The following is a 19,181-nucleotide window of genomic DNA, read 5'->3' as shown; positions in this document are numbered from 1 at the left end:
TGGTTAATATGTTTTATTGTTTGAAAAAAGGGAAATTTGGTTCCAAATAGTTTATAATTAAAATTTAGTTTTTATAGTTTGATAAAAATTTTATAAATAATAAGTTTAATTACTACTTTGGTTCATATACTTATAATTTTAGTTCATTTTGATCTTTCTACTTTCAAAAGGTTTATTCTGTCTGAGAACTTTCAACTTCGATTCATTTTAATTTTTATAATATTAAAAAGTAATCATTTTGGTCCTTTCATTTTATTTGTTTCATTTCTAATGATTAGAATGGTAACTTCTTGAAAGTTCAAGAATCAAAATAAACCAAAGTTAAAAGTAAGGGGACTAAAATAAACTAAAATCAAATGTACATGAACCAAAATAGTATTTAAACCTATTATTTATTACGGTTTTATCAAAATGTAAGGACTAAATTCTAACTTTTAAAACTATGAAGATTAAACTCTAACTTTTTTCATACTATAGGTACCAAAATTTTAATTTCTAATTTTTACAAAACAAAATTTGACAAACTATTGTAACAGAGACAACTAAATTAAGAAAACAATTAAGGGCTTGTTATAAACCTTTCTTATTTTCTATTTCTCATTCTTTAATAAACTAACTTAAACTTATTCCTATTTCTTATTCTTAAAACTTGAGAAACGAGAAGCATGCGCAAAACTCTCTTCAACTTCATGATCTTGGAATCAAATACTAGTAGAGATATTTTTAATTTTATTTTCTTTCTTTTTTATATTTTCTTTTTCTCTATTTTTTTAATATTTGTTTTATAATTATTTCTTTCGTTTATTTATATTTATTTTCTTTATTATTTTTATATCTATATATTAATTTAATTTTAAATTTTCAAATCTTTAGATTTATATATCATTTAGATTTTCAAATTTTAAATTTTCAATAGAATTATATTTACAAATATAGTAATGAATTTTGAAATATTTAGATTTATGTATTATTTTAATTTTCAAATTTCAAATTTTCAATAGAATTATTTACAAATATAGAAAAATAAACCAAAATATTTATAAATATAAGAACTTAATGTAAACCCCAGTATAAATTATTGATATTAATTATCAATATGGATATCTCCACTCACTTGGAACAGTCTCCTATTTGGAGCAATTCAGCTTCTTTCTCATCATCTTCTCCAATGGAAAAGCACAAATCAAACACAAAATTTAATATGTTAAAATACAAACAAGAAAGTGATATTTGAAAGGAAAAGAAAAAACATTCATTTACAAAGAAACCTCGTACGAATGAGGGAAATGAAAAGACAATAATCCTTTTTTAACATGAAGCTAAACCCATAACTCACTGCTAAATTTCGTTGTTTCAGTCTCTACACAGAGATTTGTCCAACATACTCTTCTCATAACATTTTAAGTTGTTTGTTCAAAGGAAAAGAAAAGAAAAAAAAAATGTTTCCAGCTTCAGATTGGTTCATAATCTTTCAGTAATGTTCTAGTCCATGTGGTTATGAAAGCCTGGGAGCAGAGAAGTAATAAAGCCAAAGACTATCATCTGGATTTCCTTCACCACTCCCCACCAGTTGAGACCACCATTTCCAGCACCAGGCTCTGCCACATTCTCGTTTTCAACAGCACGGTTCCCTTCATTTGCAGGTTGGTTCTCGACCTCCGCCCCCGGTTGTCCCTCTGCCATTGTTTGTACGAAAATTTCCATAAAAGTTAGTGACTTTATAGATCGAGAAAGGCTTAAATGTGATTCGTGAGACCGTTGTTAACCAAATCTTGCAACTCAGAACCTCATTATGAGGTCAACCTGCATTACATGGTCTTAAAATATGCTATTAAGCATGAAAGTACCTGCAAAAGCAGCGTTCTGAGCTTCTTGCCTTGCAACTGGAGGAGCTACCGGAGCGTTCTCTGCTCTAACTCCAGGTCTTGGGGGATGGGGAGGTGCAGCTGCCCTTTGCATGCCTTGTGAAAGCCATCGTATCAATGGTGTTAGTGCCCCAGTTTGATATCTGTGACATATCCAAGAGAGGATCAGCTAGATACGTAACTTCACTAATATAAAGAAATGAAATGTCAATTGGGAAAAGAGCATATAATTTTAGAACAAGATTCATAAACACTTCCATCAAGTCATATCGAAAGCTATAGAAGGGTAGAAGCAAATGATCAGGCATTTTATGTCATGTTTATCAAAAAGTTTACATAATACTTATGAACTATTAGTAATCGCTGCACCTATAACTAGATCCATCATCCATGCAAATAAGGAACTAATAATTTGAAAGCCATCGTATAAAAGGGTAGAAGCAAATGGTCAGACATGTGATGTGATGTTTTATCAGAAAGTTTACAGAATACTTATGGACGGTTCGTAATAGCTACACCTATAACTAGATCCATGCAAATAAGGAACTAGTAATAGTTTTTCTCTATTCTATTTGTGGGAAATGGGAACCGAACCCACAAATAAAAAAGGAACTAGTAATAGTTAAAGGATGTGAATGCTTACAGATAGACTAGTGAAGCACAAATCACCAGAACAATAAGCCTTTGTCTCGAACCATCTTGATGAACAAGAAAAATAACAGCAGCGAGCTTCAATATGAGCAACAAATCAATCTGTATTGCAATTTGAAATCTTCTGACAACAACTTGTCTTTGGGGTGCTGGTTGCTGCTGCTGTTGCTGTTGTTGTCCTTCTACTCGCCCATTCTCTTCAACTGTTGTGCCACCCTCAGGATTTGTTCTATTACTGGTATCAGATCTACTACAGTTACATAAAAGATATTTGTGAACACACTCGAACAAAATCTCCATTTCTAAGTAAATAAATCATCACCGCTGATAACCAACTACTTGAAAACTACAAATGAAAGAAGTCAACAAGTCTCAGCTCGTTATGCATTGTTGTTGGTGAAAAGAGATGGGAGGTTGACATTCAAAATGATATATGATGTGTTGTTCCTGGACTTCATTTCAAAATATGAAAAAACGTCTTCAGTAATAGTTGTTGAGTCTCAAGATCATCATAAGAGCAGCTTGTATGGGACACACGAAATTTATATGGAAAACATCACTCAATCAAATCCCTATTGAAACCTCAAAATGACATTCTCGAATCTATGATGAACATCAAAATGCCATTCTATAAATTACATTTTTCAATTCATTTTATAGAATAATGATAGAGATACTGACGTGGGTATGCTGTAAGTCAGAGGAATAAGATTATTAGTCGTCATTCCAATAATAGGTCCCCCCATTGATGGAAAAGAAGGAACTGCATAAATACCAGCTCCACGATTTTGATTTTCCAAAGCAGCTGATCCAGGAAAAAGTGCAGGATACATGATTGGGATCATTTGCACATTACCATTTGGAAAAGTGGGAAAACTGGAAAGTTTAGGAACCTGAAATCAAGAAAAGAATTAAAATAGAATAGTGTCTCTCCAAGTAAAAAGCATTAATCAAAAACAAAAATGAACATTAGCACGAGCACTCTCTTCTAGTTCAGATTGCTAGAACAAATCAAGCAAACACTTTTTGATCAGATACGTTAAAATTTTAAATAGCACCATGTCACAAGTGACAAGCCAATGTAAGGAAGTTTCAATGGAACCACAAGTACTTAAACTTCGTTCTCAAACTCATTCTGTTAGTCGCACTAGAGTTTACAGGTTATGCCTTTATGTTAGATAGGCCTTCCGTATACTGAATTAATTTGCTGATGTATCAATCATTTTTTGACAAATTACTAAGTTCTCCCATAATAGTTATTTTCTTCCTAATTCAACATCAATTGGTACCCAAGCAAAGTTCTTGCTTGAACTAATGGCTGCAACAAACTGAACAATAAGTCCCTACTAATAGAGGTTGAGCTTCATGATGTTTGGTTCAATATTTAGAATTAGCAGCAATATATCCAAAACAACTGTGTTAGTTGGTCGGGTAGATCCTCCGTAAAGAAAATTGAAGGCAAAAAGATATATCTCATGATGCTGTGATAAGTATTTAGAAACATTTTTATCCAAAAGAAACAATTGTGTAAGTTGGTCAAGTAGATTCTCTATAAAGAAAATAGAAGGCATGAGGATTTATCTCCCGCAAATTGAAATAACTTCGCCAAAAACCAGCATTCTACCGAGGAAACACTCTATCACCATCATGAAACAACTCAACGCCAAATTCAATTCATTCATGTGCAAACGTCGAACTGTCTTGATGATTTCAGAACATTGCTAAACAACTCTTCCTTAAGAGTAAACTTAGAACAGGGATGGACCTTAAAATATCGATAACTCAATTTGGTCCAAACCTTCAAAGAATTTCCACAAGACTCGCCAAACTCATCTTATAACCAACATTGAAGGCGCGCAATACACACTACCATACAAGAGCCACTCTGACCTGAAATAGAAGATCAATACACTATCATAAAAGATCGATAACTCAATTCGGTCCAAACCTTCAAAGAATTTCCACAAGACTCACCAAACTCATCTTATAACCAACATTGAAAGCGCGCAATACACACCATCATACAAGAGCCACTCTGACCTGAAATGCCTCCAACAGCCCATTGTGAAGGGATTTGTTCATTCCCAAATTCATGTAATTCATACTCTTACAAGCCTTTCCCTCTAAATTACAATCAATTTCTAGAGCAAATTGCAAATGTTTAAGTTGGCTAAAATTTTACATGCTTCCCACATTCAATTCAAAACCTAATCAAACAGAGGTCTCAATAAATAAATCCACATACATAGTAGGTCAATTAAAAAGGCAAGCAAACCCTAAGGAAGAACATTAAGAAGAAACCTCCATAAAACAGAGCCAGAAAATGGAAATTCGCCGGAAATTGACATTCCCGAGTCTGAAATGAAACGAATTCGCATAAAATCAACGAAAATAGAAAAATGAAAATTGGAAAAAGCCTTCACCTGGGTTTGTTCAAGATTGTCGCTCTGCCATTTCAGAGAAGAAGATGATTGAGAGCTTGAAGGGATCGCTTCCGGTCCTTCCGCCATTGGAAGTAAATCAAATCAAATTCCAAATTCTTGTATAGCAATTAGCACACACTCTTTTCCATTCAAGTAACAAAAAAAATATATATATATATTAACTCAAAATTGAATTGACAATCGAATGCCTTAGGGAAGAAACTAACGGTGGGGGGAGAATGGGCAAATAACTTTATTGTGCAACATTCGTGTCTTTGCCAATCAAAATGTGCCACGTCAGCATCAAGTTTACACATCTGAAATATAACATTTTTTTATAGGTTTTTTTAGTACTCCATGAAAGAAAACAGGTGGCTTGAAAAAAAAAAAAAAAGAAAAGAAATTACAATGGTCCTAGTATGTGTTGCTTTAATGTCGAATTACTCGAATTTTGATAAGAATAAATACTAATTTTTTGTTTGAGTCACATGTCTAATGCCACTTAGATTGTCTTCGCTACTTTCTCTCTCCTCATACTTGTAATTCTTTCTTTTCTTCAGACTTGTGTTGCCTTCCTCCTTCCCTCTCTCGCTTGCGTTTATGGCCATTGTCTTATCACTTGCTTTGACGGATACTCATGTTCGTACTTCAAATCATCAATCGACCGTTCATCACCCACCTTGACAAACCATTTGTGTTTCTAGCCACCCTCCAACCGTTTATTGTGAGTGCGAGGATCTGAGAAAGGAGCGAGTGAGAGGGACAGAAGAAGTCAATGTAATCTAAGTGGTATGTGACATAAGCAAAAAGTTAGTATTCATTGTTTTCAAAATTTGGGTTATTTGATATTAACGCAACGTGAATTTGGCTATCTGAAGAAAAAAAGAGTCCAACCTTTATTGTACCCATAATGAATGAGTGTTTTCTTTTTCTCTTTTTTAAGTTCAATAATTGGTATGGGAGATTGAATCATCCACCTTTAAAATCACAATTTGTGTTTAATCTATCAAACTAGTCAAAGTTTGTGTTAAGTTTATAAATATTTAATAACAATTATTTTGATGTGTCAAAGATCAAGTTTAATATTAGAGGGCATTTAAGGCAAATAAATGGTTATTATAGTTGGATTATAATAACTTGTGTCTAGGTGTAGATTATTTTAGTTTAGGTTATAATAGTATGAGTTTGAGGTGTAAATTGTTTTAGTTTGAGAAGGAAATAATAAATACTATAGCAAAGAATAAAAAAATGGTGAATATAAAATATTAAAGTTTGTAACAAATAGTAAATACTGTAACAAATGAGAGTTTTGAAATAATGTTGACGGAAACTAAGGGAGTTCTGAAATAATAATTTACTGTAACAAAAAGTGATTATCATAGTATTATGATAGTTTTTGCCCAAACGCCTCCTAAAAGATAAAATTTCCCACGTCTTGCTTGCACTTTTAAGTTTTTTCTTCCCTTTTAATACCGATGTGAAATTTTGACAGGATGATTTCTTTATCCCTTTTCTAATATGATATTCTTATATTAAAGAATTGGCATAAACTTATCTTATTTATGTAAAACATCATTATTTCTATTGCTAAGTTAATTAATCTCATATGTTCTTAATGAATTTTATAGTCCAATGTTGTTTAGGTAGCCTGGCTCGATTTTTTTCTTCTAATTGAAGTCACTCAAGTAGTTTTTTTCTTTGTTCATTAAATTAATATATGAAAAAAACTTGAGTGCAATCGGGAGTATCCATCTTCTATCATTCCAAGCTGTGTCACGTGACAATTTAATATGTTCAAAAATTATTTTTTATTTTTTATTCATTTAGTAAAGAGGAAAGAGGATGATGATTAGGTGTAACCTATACTACACCAAATCATTCCTTTTAATATATTACACAAGAATCCAATCAAATCTTCCACAAGCATTATTTTCTCCTTCATTTTCTACTCTTGCTTTTGCTAAATTTATGCATTAGCTATCTCATGTTAAAAATACTAATTTCGATGGAAGTGTCAAGATCTCAAGTTTACATAATGTCAATATCATTGGATATTTCTAAAAATTTATAAAAACATAATTTTTTTACGCATTTTAAAGTTAAACTATTTGTTAGTATTTTGTTGTTTATTTTTATGTTTCATGATTTTTTTACAAAAATATTAAAAATATTAGATTCATTCCTCAAGTCGAACCATGAAAATGTGATAGTACCAATAGAAATAATTTAAACCAACAACATCAACCACACGTCAATTGATTTTTTTTTTTTTTAATCAAGAGAGAAGATGAATAAATACCTAAAAAAGCAACATAATTTAAAAACGTGTTTGACTAATTACTTACATTAGGGGTGAATACAAAAATCAATCCTACTATATGACAATTTGTGGTATATATATATATATAGTTGAAATGTTGCTATTGATTATATATTTTTTATAATAAAATGCACAAACTAAATTCAAATTTAATCTAAAGTTTCATATTCATGAAAAGTAAAACATAAAAGGATTAAAAAAAAAAAACCGTTTAGGTTAAGTTTAAAACCTTTCTCTATCAACTATGTTCCCCTATCATCGGATTGAGGAATCTACCTCTAAACGTAATTGAGGCAAGAAAATTCATTCTTAACGAACGTTTTGGATCAAAGTCAATGCAATGTATCTTGCGACCAAGCTGAGTGTCTGGAATGATTTTAGACGATGAAGAAGTGTTATTTAAAATCTGTTATATGAATAATATCATTAAATAAATAAATAAATACAGAACCTGTTATACCAAAAGGAATCAGAGTCCAATGACTTCACGTTGTCTTCTTAAGATAATTTTACTAGAGTTTAATGAGTAATTGCCTCCCAGGATAGAACAAATTAACTTTTCTAAGGAAATATCACTTTGTCCACAAGATCCAACAAACTACACTTTGTGGAAATAAACCAAACTTACACAAATTTATAAAAAGAGAGAAAAGTTTTATGAGAGAAAAATGCTTATGGAAAAAGTTGTTGTCTCTAATGCAATTTGAAGAAGAAACATATTTATAGACTATTCGTGACCATTTGAATAGTCATATCCCTTCTTCAAGTTGGTTAATTATAGAAAGAAATGTTCATTCATGAAACAATGCAACTCTACGGGAAAAGGTCAAATACCATTTATTCCGATAATCCCCCCACAAATGGTAAGTTGACAATATAAGATAAAAGAAAAAAGAAAATGTTTGGTATTTCCCAATGAAAACACTTTGAACTTTCCCTAGTGAATATCAATCGAATTTACTTAGCTAATCAATAGACTTGATGCCTTGAACTATTAGTCGTTCTAGAGTAAACTAAGACAATTGAAGTCACATAGTTTCTCATTATAACAAAGTATGTTCTCATAACTGTGTTCATTTCGGCCTTGAACACTATCTAGTCTCATGAGTGTTTTAGAGAATTTTCCTTAAAAATTTCCATAGACGTGGCCCCTTCACACCCACATAGGTGATTTCTATAAAGAACATCGTATATGCTCTTTTTATAAATAATTATTCAACAACTTATAAAAATCACTAAAAGCACAATGCTTACCCTAAAACCATATTTGCACTGTCTTATCATCCTTAGGATGGATAAAAAGAAAAAAAATCAACGCACTGCTCACTAAGTTATTCAAAGGTCGGTTTGCTTGACCTTACAAAGTCAATTATGATAATTTCACTAGAAAGTAGTTCTTTGATTGTATTATGTCTTTGTCATGTACGTTGAGACATTATTATTTACTAAAGAGGTATAGGTTGTATTCACACTTTAGGAATACTATACAAACATTTTGTAACCTACTCAAACATATTCAAATCTTTTTTAAAATTGTTATCAAATGTTCTTGGATTATCAATTGAGAATAGTCGCTTTTCCCAAATACCCTTGTAATAATGTAAAACTTTCAAAAGGTTTTCGACTCTTCCATAAGTTCCAAGGAATTTTCTATGTTTTCGTATATAAAATTCTATACAAAACATAATTGACCTTCAAACGGCGAGACACATACACTAGATAAGTCTTATCATGGTTTTGGAATCAATTCATTTTATGGAACATAAATTTTCTAACCAGAAATATCATTGTTATGGCATTTTCTGTCTTACATATATTATTTTTCTCTAATGATTGCCATAGATTTTCACCAAATCCACCACTATAAACATTATATATTATGTTATCTAGCCCGTTCAAAATGTAGTTCATACATAACTATTTTACATGTTTCTATGCCTCAAGTATATGCAAGCAATTTTCATTTGTCGGCTTCTCCTTCAAACATTACAACATCTTCTTTCACAAATCTTGCTAGGTATTGCATGTTGTAAGGAAAAATAGAATATCTTCTTGCCATCATTTGAATCAACACTTAAATTTCTCATAAAATTTCTCCGTGATTTCTACCAACATGTGGTGAATAATTTGGTATTGTTGATGACATTTATGTGAAACAGATCACCAAATATACGTGAAACAAAGTAAATAACTTACCGAACAAGTTCTCACAAAATAAAATTAATATGCCAATAAATAAACTTGAGACATTATTCATCATGCTTGAAACTTAAAAATAACATGTAAACATTTTGCTTAAAACTTGAGATATTGTATTATGTAATTCTACATAATTTACGTACACATCACATACATCACGCATAAAACTTAAAACGTCACGAAAACGTTATGCTTGATACTCATTATGCATAATAGTAAAAGCATGCAAAGACAAGTCAATCAAAAAAACCAAAAATAATGTAATACTCATAACTTAAATCACTATTCTCATATATATAATTGTATGAACACAAAATTAGTGCTAAACATCAAATAATAATCCATTGCAGATATGTCAAATAGTGACTTTATGCCAACATATATGTGTCAATTTTTGTTTTTAATAATAGATGCTTGGTTTTGTTCTTTAGCGTGCTTTGTTCTGTAATCCACTAATTTTTTTAAAAAATTTAAGGGAAAAAAAACCAAATGGCAGAAAGAGGGAAAATGGCTAATAGGTTTTAAAATACAAAACCATAGTAAGATACAAGTATATGGAACTTTTATGAAAAAGAAACTTCCTGAATATGTCTCTTGAGAAAAAAACACATACTAAAGTGCTTATAACCAATAAAGTTAATTTCTTTACCAGCCATTCAAATCCAACATAACAATTAATTAAGACATTTGTAACAAAGTGGTTATAGGTACTAAAATTTTGATGAACCTGCACGAAAATAGTGTATATTTATAGTTCAATAATTTCAATATCCTTTCAAACTACAAAGCAATTATGCAACAGAATCAATATATATCTATTAAAGATATCTAAAACAATATGTATAAAAAATATATGCACAAAATTAATTTCTAAAACATAATATGGAAGACACATGTACATGATTGACGAAGACATATTTTCAATCTTTGAAAACATGATATAAGGAGGACTATCTCTTCTAAACAAACAACACAAAAAATTGTGTGTAAAACAAAATAAAAAGAAATCATATAAAAATTTGGTCGGAGGTAAATAATAACAAAGGATTTAACAAACAAAACAAAACTCCAACCAACCACACTATGCATGATAAAACAAAATCTAGATGGAGTTTTTTTTTTCCCTTTGTTTCTTAAGAACCGCCGTAGGGAAAATATGGATCTCAAATAGCATCAACGAAAGTTTAAATTATATTAAAATTTCCTCCAACTTTGTCATTTGTTTAGAAAATATCCTTATACTATCAAAAGTAGTATTATTATTCATGAACTTCAACGAATGAATGTTTTAATAATATCTTTGGAATAGAAATTCTCTCCAAATTCTCTATAATTTTCGACGAAAATTGAGATATGATATGATGGTGTGATAGTGACCTAAAAAGAAAATTTAAATCACTATATCATTTTAGGTTATTATTATACAATTCCAAGTCTCATTTCTATTTGATATTATGAACAATATCGTGACTTTTAAAAGTACAAAATACTCTTAAATAAAGAATAAAGTTTAAGAGTTTGCTATAATTGAGCGAATATTAAAAAGAGAATAATGTGTGATTATTTACTAATGAAGTTCAACACATAACAGACATTTCGCCAACATGTACTTTATATTGATTAGAATGCTCGCTTTTGCACTTCATTAATATTCTCTTTTCATATTAATGGTGGATATTTTAAGCATCATCTTCCCATTTTTCCATAGTTTACCTTTAACCAACATATGATTCAGATTATTATATACCTTTTTGCATGCCTCATTTGCTTGACATGAACCTCAATTTAAAAACCACATGGACTCACTATGAAAAACTAGCAATTATGTTCACAATCTATTAACCCCATCAAGAACAGTCTATTAAAATAAAAGTATAAGAACAAAATCAAAATCCTTCAAATTATGTGATCAAATTGACTTTAATTTTTCTTTTTTGATTAAGGAAAAAGGGACAAATAAGAGCAATCGTTATAACTACGAATTCAATTCTTAAATGCCATTAACCTGCACTAGACCAAATTGTAACTTTGTCTAATAAATCATACATCCTTCTTTCCAAAGAAGAGTACACGAAAGATTTGATATCCTACAAATTTTCTGACATTGGACACTCTCTCTTATATAGAAAAAAATAGCGCAGAAGAGGCAGATCATCAATGTTCTAGCAACACATACCCATAAGAGAGAACTTCGTACACCAGTAGCACAAAAGTTTCAAGCAATCTAGAAAATATTGCAACTACGAACTTAGATTTATTCTCAAGCACTTGAAATGGAAAACAATTTGTCAGTTACTTTATACATATATAAGGAAGAGTTCTTATTGTAGCTGTATATAGATTTGATAGGACGGGTTGATAATTCACCTCATTTAAATAACAAGCTGGTGAATTTGAAGATCCTAAAGTAATCAGTCCAAAAACAACGAAGCATAAATAACTATCAGTCTGGGGAGGGGGTGCAGAGTGGGCTTTAAATAGACAGGGCAGTTTAGACGAAGCAAATGGAAGTGAATACCACAGCAGTCAAACTGGAACCATCTGTAGAGCATCCCATTTCTCTCCGACCTCTCTTCACCATCACTTTCCATTCCATTCGGTCTCGAAAATCTCCGACAACCATCTAACGATCCTGCACAGGTGAACCATATAAATTAAGAACAGTACCTTTGCTTTCCAGACCATCTGCACATTAATATAGCAGATACTTGGACAATCTGGACTTGTTAATAATGCCAAATTTACCTACCCAAGTGCATTAGTGGATGAGGTATGAGGTTCTACTTTCTCAATCCTCAGGCTGGTTTGAGTTATCTGTACTTGTTGGTGTCTTCACCTCAATCTCCAACTCCACCTCATTTGAAGTTTCCAACTCAGTATCTACTGGAGCCAATCGAGTTGCTCCAGAGCCAGACTCTACATTCAAGTAAAAATGTCATCATTCCATCAATATAAATAGTACAAAATGTTGGCAGATGCGTGTAGAGATTTCCAAAAAAAACCTAAATGGTCTGCAAATAAGCTCAGTTTTACGGCGAAGTTTTAACTAATTTAACCGCCGAAACAGATGCAAATATTTTGGTTCCCATCCCCATCGCCAAATGGGCGATAAGCACAAAACCCTTTGCATGCTCGATTGTGAATTACTGTACGTACATCACTGTAATCATTGCATGAGGCTTGTAGCTGGGAATACACTTTTTTACCGAAGATTCAAACTTCAATGAGATAAGATAGAGGAATACTTGCGGACGATACAAAAAATGAAACACCAAGATAAAAAGAGCCAAATTTATAAAAGTTGACAAACTATAAAATTATAAATAATGGAATACGTTTATTCAGGCCATATACTGGGAGGCTGAGAATACTATAATCCAAACTAAAGACTGGTAGCCAACAGAAATTCACATCATAACGTAAAAAATATAACTTGGATTCATTTAATCAAACATATCCTTATGCCGATCTCTATATTTAACAAACTAAAGCTGAGAGTTTCAAACTTTCAAGCTCCAATCAAATCCAATATTCGTAAGTTAGGCAACAATACTGAACGCATAGCCCCGGGACATCAGATAACACAATACAGGGAAGATTCGCATGGCCGCAAAAATTGCAAAATGGTAGAAATAATGTTGTGTATCGATAGAAAAAGAAAAGTTAATGTAAAAAAATTATTTTTACTGCTGCTTTGACGAGGCACTATACCTAGAACAAAGGGGTGTTATCCTACACCTTATCAAGAGCTCTTAGTCTCACTACAAAAATTTTGCATTTCTTAGGCCAGATGAACCATGAAATAGTAAAAGCTAGACTAAACCAAATTGGCATGTCAATGCACACAATCATCATTATAATTATGTGCACATATCTCAACCAGCCACCAGAATAAGGTCTAATTAATAACATGAAATAGAGAAACTGGAATTAGATAAAGTGGAAGCGACAACGGAAGGAAACAGATCAAGAAGTTGGGGGTTGGAGCAAATGACCAGGGGTTTCTTATTCTCTGTAATATAGTAATGCTTGATAAATTGCAATCTAAATGTTATCAAAAGCACTACTCTCAGTCATCTAGATTTCAAGTTATCACAGATTCACAACTTAAAACTACAAAATAGCGTGACTAGTAACAAGTTGACATAAACCATAAACATATCATACAGTATTCCCTCTCATGTTTTATATTGCAAATTATGATTATGAATTAAGATTCAGCTAAAATGTCAAGGCAGTAAGATATAACCTCAGATTGTTCACATGTACTCAACCTTTTTTTTTCCGGGTAAATTGCAGTAAGCAAATGTGAACTTTCTTCACAGACAAAACCTTGTCAAAATAAATGAAACCCTATGGTAAGCTTCTACAGCACAATTTCAGAAACTATAAAACTCAAGAACAACTTTGCAACCACAGCCTTCAAGGCCAGCTAGCTAATTGCATTATAAAACATAAAAGAAGAGACAATGACACAGCTGTTCTCTAATTGAAACAATTCGAATTAGATCATCCCACGCCATCAAATAAGGCTAACACAAGTATCTTCCCAATTCATATGCACCAACAAAGCAGTAGTATTTCACATTCAAGCAAAAAAGATGGTTGATTTACTCTCCAATTTAGAAGAACATCCGGAAATCCAATCATCTGAATTCATAGCGAATAACACAAATTCCCGATCATAGTACAAGTTATAAAACTAACAACCCTAAAAATCACCAATTTCAATCATCATTCCCGCATTAATCAACCGCTAAACGAAAATCGATCTGGGGAAAAAAAACGTAAATTGCATATATACCTTTGGCGAAAAAATCTAAGCAGGGCCAACCACGGGCGTTGGCAAGGGAAGGGGAATCCTCTTTGGCGATCGGTTCAACCAATTTATCGAATAGGTCGACCACCCTACGTGGTTTGTTACGGCGTGGAGGAACCCAAAATGACGAACCGGGCACAAACGGAAGCCAATTAGGAGTAGATCGCTCAACAATAATCCTCTGTACAAAGTCGTCGAGCTTCCTAATAGCAAGAACCTCTGAATCAGCCGCGAAAGAGGACGATTCGAGGTCAATTTCGATGAATTTGACCTTGCCGGAACGTGTAGAGCGGTTCCGATGACCGAGGGCAAAGGAAGACGGAATCAACAGCGATAATTTCAAAGGTGCAGATTGGAACTTGGAGGAGATAAAAGATTGGGAAAGAGAGAGAATTCGGGCCATGCGAAGAGCAGCAGAGGAAATTGGAGCGCTATAAAATCGATGAGTTCTTCTCTTTATCTTCTAGCTATGGGTGTGGGAACGAACTTAGATTCGACGATTAGTAATCTGGAAAAATAAAAGTTTCCTTTTTGACCGATATATATATATATAATTATTATTATTATTATTATTATTTGGTAGAATTATCTGGAAAATAATTAAAATGTCGTAAACTTCGCCAAGAATATTGACGGTGTGTTTTTAGTTGGGAGTATAATGATAATTAAAATAGAAATTTTGTTTAGTTGGTAATTTCAAAATTAGAAATTGCTATTTTCATTTCATTTTAATACATTTTTACGTTAATAAATCTATACTTGTATACTATACAAAAAAGAGTTATATGAAAATAGACAAGTGTAAATATAATAATCAAGTCCATTGTATATTAGTAGATATAATAAAATTTAGATATAACTTTTGGAGTCTATCAATGATAGACTACATCACTTATATGAGTCTATCAATGATATAGTGTAATGCCTCGAGTTTAGGAGGGAGACATGAATGAACCGACATCACATTCAAATGAGAGGAATCCTGAGACATGAAAATATGGTTAAGAAAAACATAAAAGAATTAAAAGTTACTACCTATACTAACAAGATGCACTTTCCTTTTCGATGGTTTTATCACAGGAACTTCACAGTTAAGCGTACTTAGTTTAGAGCAATTCTATGTTGGGTGACATCCACTCGTGTTGATTTGTGGGGATAGTCTTCACTCCTTGAAGCATTCAAGACAAATAAGGATAACGATGTTGTCAGGTCACAGGAGAATGTCGTGGCCATCATGTGTTGAATTTGGATTTTAGACCATTTCTCGATTTGTGTGTGTCATCCTTGCGCAGAGACCATGCTAATCTATTAACCTTAAAATTGTTGCCCATTTCAATTTCTTGAGTGAAATTGGGTTATGAGAGAATAATATTTTCATTCCTATCTTGTGTTTGCATCTTTTAGTAATTTCTACTTTATCCTTTGTTACAATTATTTTACTTGAAGTTGTTTATATTTTGTTGATGGATATGATCTAGACCATAATAAATATGGAACATCCCGATCTAACAATAGGCATATATTTGAACGAACAATACATTCTTTTGCATTTTTACAACTATTCGAGTCGGATTGATTTATATGGAGTAGTGTTGGGATTGTGAAGACAAAATTCCTATTGAAATCAACCCACTAAGAGGCACGTGTGTAAAGATGAAGACCAAATTATCTTATTAGTTAACCAACAAGAAGGATTTTTTTATTTTTATTTTTATTTTTTATTATTGGTTAATTTGGAGGACATTTTTAGAAAAGAATAAAACAGGGGTGGTGGAAGAAGAAAGTGGACGGTGGAACATTTTATGGCTAATGGGCTTGGCCCATTTTACTCATTTAGGTTTGCAACAGCCCATTAGACTCATTTAGGTTTGCAACACATATAATATATATGTGTGAACTTGGTGAAATATGGCAACTGGTTTTTGCCGAAAGAAGAAGATAGCAAACAACAAAAATTGTGAGAACTTGCGGCAACATCAATTTGAAGTCCTACTTCCATTCCTGTGCAGTTCGAGTTTGCAGTGAGAAGATAAATTACACAGAATAATTTTCTTTAGTGTTTCTCTTTATTATTAATTCCAAGATACCAAGTTGTGGTATAAGAAATTAAATAGTTCGTGTTGGACTATTTGGGGGAGAGTTTTGTAGCGCAAGTTTTTGGAACCTTTTACAATCTTCATCATAGTACAGTTGCAGAGGACATAGTCTTGAGTTTGGGGTGAACCAATATATTTTTCAATATCGTTCTCTTTTTCCCCTTCTTTTGGCTCTAATATGTGGAAGTGAGAATTTTTTATGTAATTAAGTTTTCACATTTTATTTATATCTAAGTATAAATTTCCAACAAGTGGTATCAGATTATCAGAGTCAAGAGGTTTCGAGGGAATCATGAAACTAGATGGAAAAATTTTGGATATTGAAAGATGCAATTTAAAGATTTCTTAACTTACAAGAAATTACATGAGACATTGAAGGAGAGACCGAAAGGAATGTCAGATGAAGATTGGGAGAACATGAATGAAGGAGTAGTCTCAGTTATCATATGAGACACCATCTACTAATAGTAAGACTTGTCTTTTTAAGAATATTTCAATAGGCAAATGGTTGAGGATGCTTCTATAAATTCTTATATTAATGAGGTTACCACCTTAATTAATCAGTTAAAATCTGTTAAAATATAACTTACTGATGAGGTGTATGCTATTCAATTATTAATGTCTTTACCTCATAGTTGGGAAACCATGAAAATTACCGTGTCTATTCAATTATTAATGTCTTTACCTCATAGTTGGGAAACCATGAAAATTACCATGTCTAATTCAATTGGGGATAACACTTTAAAGTTTTGAGGGATTTGTGTTACCTATATCTGAAGAAAATCATAGGAAAGGAAATAGTAAAGAATTTATTATAGGTTCAGCTTTAGCAGTGACTAAAGGTAAAAACAAGGTAGACTCTAGAAATGATGGGGTAGACTCTAGAAATGATGGGCCAAGTTGCAGTAATAAAAAGTGGAAGAATAAGAATAAAAAGATAGAGTTCTTTTACGGTCACAAGAAAGGTCACTTCAACAATCAGTGTAAGAAACTAGAAGAGGATAAAAAATAAAACGTGAGGTAAATCAGGTTGACACTGAAGAAGTAACGATAAATCTGGTTGAAACTGATGAAAAATTCATTAGTGATGTCTATGCATGTGTTGAGAGTAATATACAAAAAAGTAGCCACTTATCTGAATGGACAATTGATAGTGTAGCTTCCGTACATATAGCTTCAGGTAAGAAGTCTATTCACATCTTTCACATCAGGACATCGTGATCTAGTAAGGATTGAGAATGGTAGAGTTTCTAAAATAATTGAAATTGGAAATATTAATCCGAAGATAGAGTGTGAAGAAAAATTCGTACTATGAGATGTCAGGTTTGTGCCTAGGATGAAGATAAATCTGTTAGGGTTGATGCCCTAAATGTCGTAGGGTCCTATAGTTTGTATTGTAAAGTAGAAATATTTATTTATGTAATAAAATATGTGATGTTTTATTTCAAAAATTAGTTGCATTAACCACAAACCAATAAACTAACATCCAAGGTTTGTAGCTTAAACATGTATGTAGAGACATACAGGTGAATCATGTTTAAGTGATAACCTAAATGGTCTATAGTAATCATGTTTAAGTGATAACCTAAATGGTCTATAGTAGATGGATAAGGTTAGATACCTTATCCTGGTGACACTATGAGTATGACCCGCTTTGTAGATGTTACAATTGTTGTAAAGTGCTACAAATGATCTGATCCTAATCATTCATGTGGAGACATGTAAGCAGAGATATTCTATACAAAGGAGTTGTATAAGACCGGACCACGAAATGTTTAGTCTCATTATATAACGTTGTTTATAATAGAAACTTTCATTTCACCAGGATGACCATAGGTAACATGACCTGAATCCTGAGTGAGTTGTCAACTCCTTTTGATTTGTATGGGTGAGAGTGGCCAGATTGCCGACTCAACAAGTTTACCATTTTGGGAATTCGTCTGATTGGGGAGTTAGGAACACAACTACACAAGAAGGAATTCACTATTTCCCTAATGTCGGGGCAAGTAGATAAATTTCTTCCTTAATGCCTGATTCCAGGGCTTGAACAATGTGGTGCCACACCCTCTCAGGGCTTGAACAATGTGGTGTCACACCCTTTCCTGGCTCAAGAGAAGTTTGGTCATAGTTGGACTATGATTTATTGTTCATTAGAGGGATCAGTGGTACTTAAAGAGTTAGATGTAACTATAGGTGCAAAATAATAATTTTGGCCCAGTTATACTACGAGCAATTTGTGAAGGGTCATCGTACTGTTGATAGGTTATATTCAATGGACACAAAAATATATCTATAGTGCGAAGAGTGTAGCTGTTGGTCTTTAGTGGAGTGTCCAACAGTTAACGAATGATGAATAATTTAATTAAATGAGTTTAATTAATTATTCACGTATTGTTGAAGCTTCAAGTTACAGGTCCTTGAGGTCTTAACGGGAATTATTGAGAATCAATTTTTGGATTAATTTGAATTGTTCAAATTAATTGAGGGTATTAATTATATGTGATATAATTAACTAAATCTAATTATATATGATATAATTGCTATAATGTATATGATACATTTTAATATAAAGTTTATTTGAGAGGAAATAAATATTTGAATATGATTCAAATATTAATTATATGGATTTGATTCAAATAATTAAATTTGATATAAATGAGATTTATATTAAATGTTATTTGTGAGAAAATAGAAATTATAGGTTATATTGTATTTGATACAATATTAGAAACTATAAGATTATATGTATATTTGATATAACATATAGTTTAATATATATTAATTGATAAGGTAGTTATCATATAAATA

General features: G+C 31.9%; 2 protein-coding genes across 4 annotated transcripts; both read right to left on the bottom strand.

Moving 5' to 3' along the window:
* Positions 1–1,195: 1,195 nt before the first annotated feature.
* Positions 1,196–5,158, bottom strand: LOC120072333. Of its 3 annotated transcripts, none has more exons than XM_039024803.1 (6): positions 4,940–5,021; positions 4,282–4,406; positions 3,198–3,409; positions 2,509–2,766; positions 1,848–2,008; positions 1,196–1,676 (listed from the first exon to the last, which is right to left on the bottom strand). In XM_039024803.1, the coding sequence occupies exons 3-6, from the start codon at positions 3,359–3,361 to the stop codon at positions 1,483–1,485; spliced, it is 777 nt and encodes a 258-aa protein (XP_038880731.1). In that variant the 5' UTR covers positions 3,362–3,409; positions 4,282–4,406; positions 4,940–5,021; the 3' UTR covers positions 1,196–1,482. The 3 variants fall into 3 exon arrangements, with proteins under 3 accessions (XP_038880731.1, XP_038880732.1, XP_038880730.1); XM_039024804.1 differs by having other exon boundaries at positions 4,315–4,406; XM_039024802.1 differs by lacking the exon at positions 4,282–4,406 and having other exon boundaries at positions 4,940–5,158.
* Positions 5,159–11,683: 6,525 nt separating this feature from the next.
* Positions 11,684–14,798, bottom strand: LOC120072253. Its single transcript, XM_039024679.1, has 3 exons — positions 14,263–14,798; positions 12,208–12,374; positions 11,684–12,090 (listed from the first exon to the last, which is right to left on the bottom strand). Exons 1-2 carry the CDS (start codon positions 14,678–14,680, stop codon positions 12,247–12,249), a joined length of 546 nt encoding a protein of 181 aa, XP_038880607.1. The 5' UTR covers positions 14,681–14,798; the 3' UTR covers positions 11,684–12,090; positions 12,208–12,246.
* Positions 14,799–19,181: the final 4,383 nt, after the last annotated feature.

Source organism: Benincasa hispida, chromosome 2 (assembly GCF_009727055.1).
Source record: "Benincasa hispida cultivar B227 chromosome 2, ASM972705v1, whole genome shotgun sequence".
In the NCBI taxonomy this organism is placed as follows: domain Eukaryota; kingdom Viridiplantae; phylum Streptophyta; class Magnoliopsida; order Cucurbitales; family Cucurbitaceae; genus Benincasa; species Benincasa hispida.
This window is presented reverse-complemented; position numbering and strand designations above follow the sequence as displayed.

What these genes read in the sequence shown, in the direction of transcription:
- LOC120072333 (XM_039024802.1), bottom strand. Translation starts at nt 5,026, where the DNA reads ATGGCGGAAGGACCGGAAGCGATCCCTTCAAGCTCTCAATCATCTTCT. An exon ending in CTGACTTACAGCATACCCAC is followed by an intron (nt 2,767 to 3,197) that starts GTCAGTATCTCT and finishes ATGTAACTGTAG; the next exon opens with TAGATCTGATACCAGTAATA. An exon ending in TCAGAACGCTGCTTTTGCAG is followed by an intron (nt 1,677 to 1,847) that starts GTACTTTCATGC and finishes AAACAATGGCAG; the next exon opens with AGGGACAACCGGGGGCGGAG.
- LOC120072253 (XM_039024679.1), bottom strand. Translation starts at nt 14,680, where the DNA reads ATGGCCCGAATTCTCTCTCTTTCCCAATCTTTTATCTCCTCCAAGTTC. An exon ending in CTTAGATTTTTTCGCCAAAG is followed by an intron (nt 12,375 to 14,262) that starts GTATATATGCAA and finishes ACTTGAATGTAG; the next exon opens with AGTCTGGCTCTGGAGCAACT.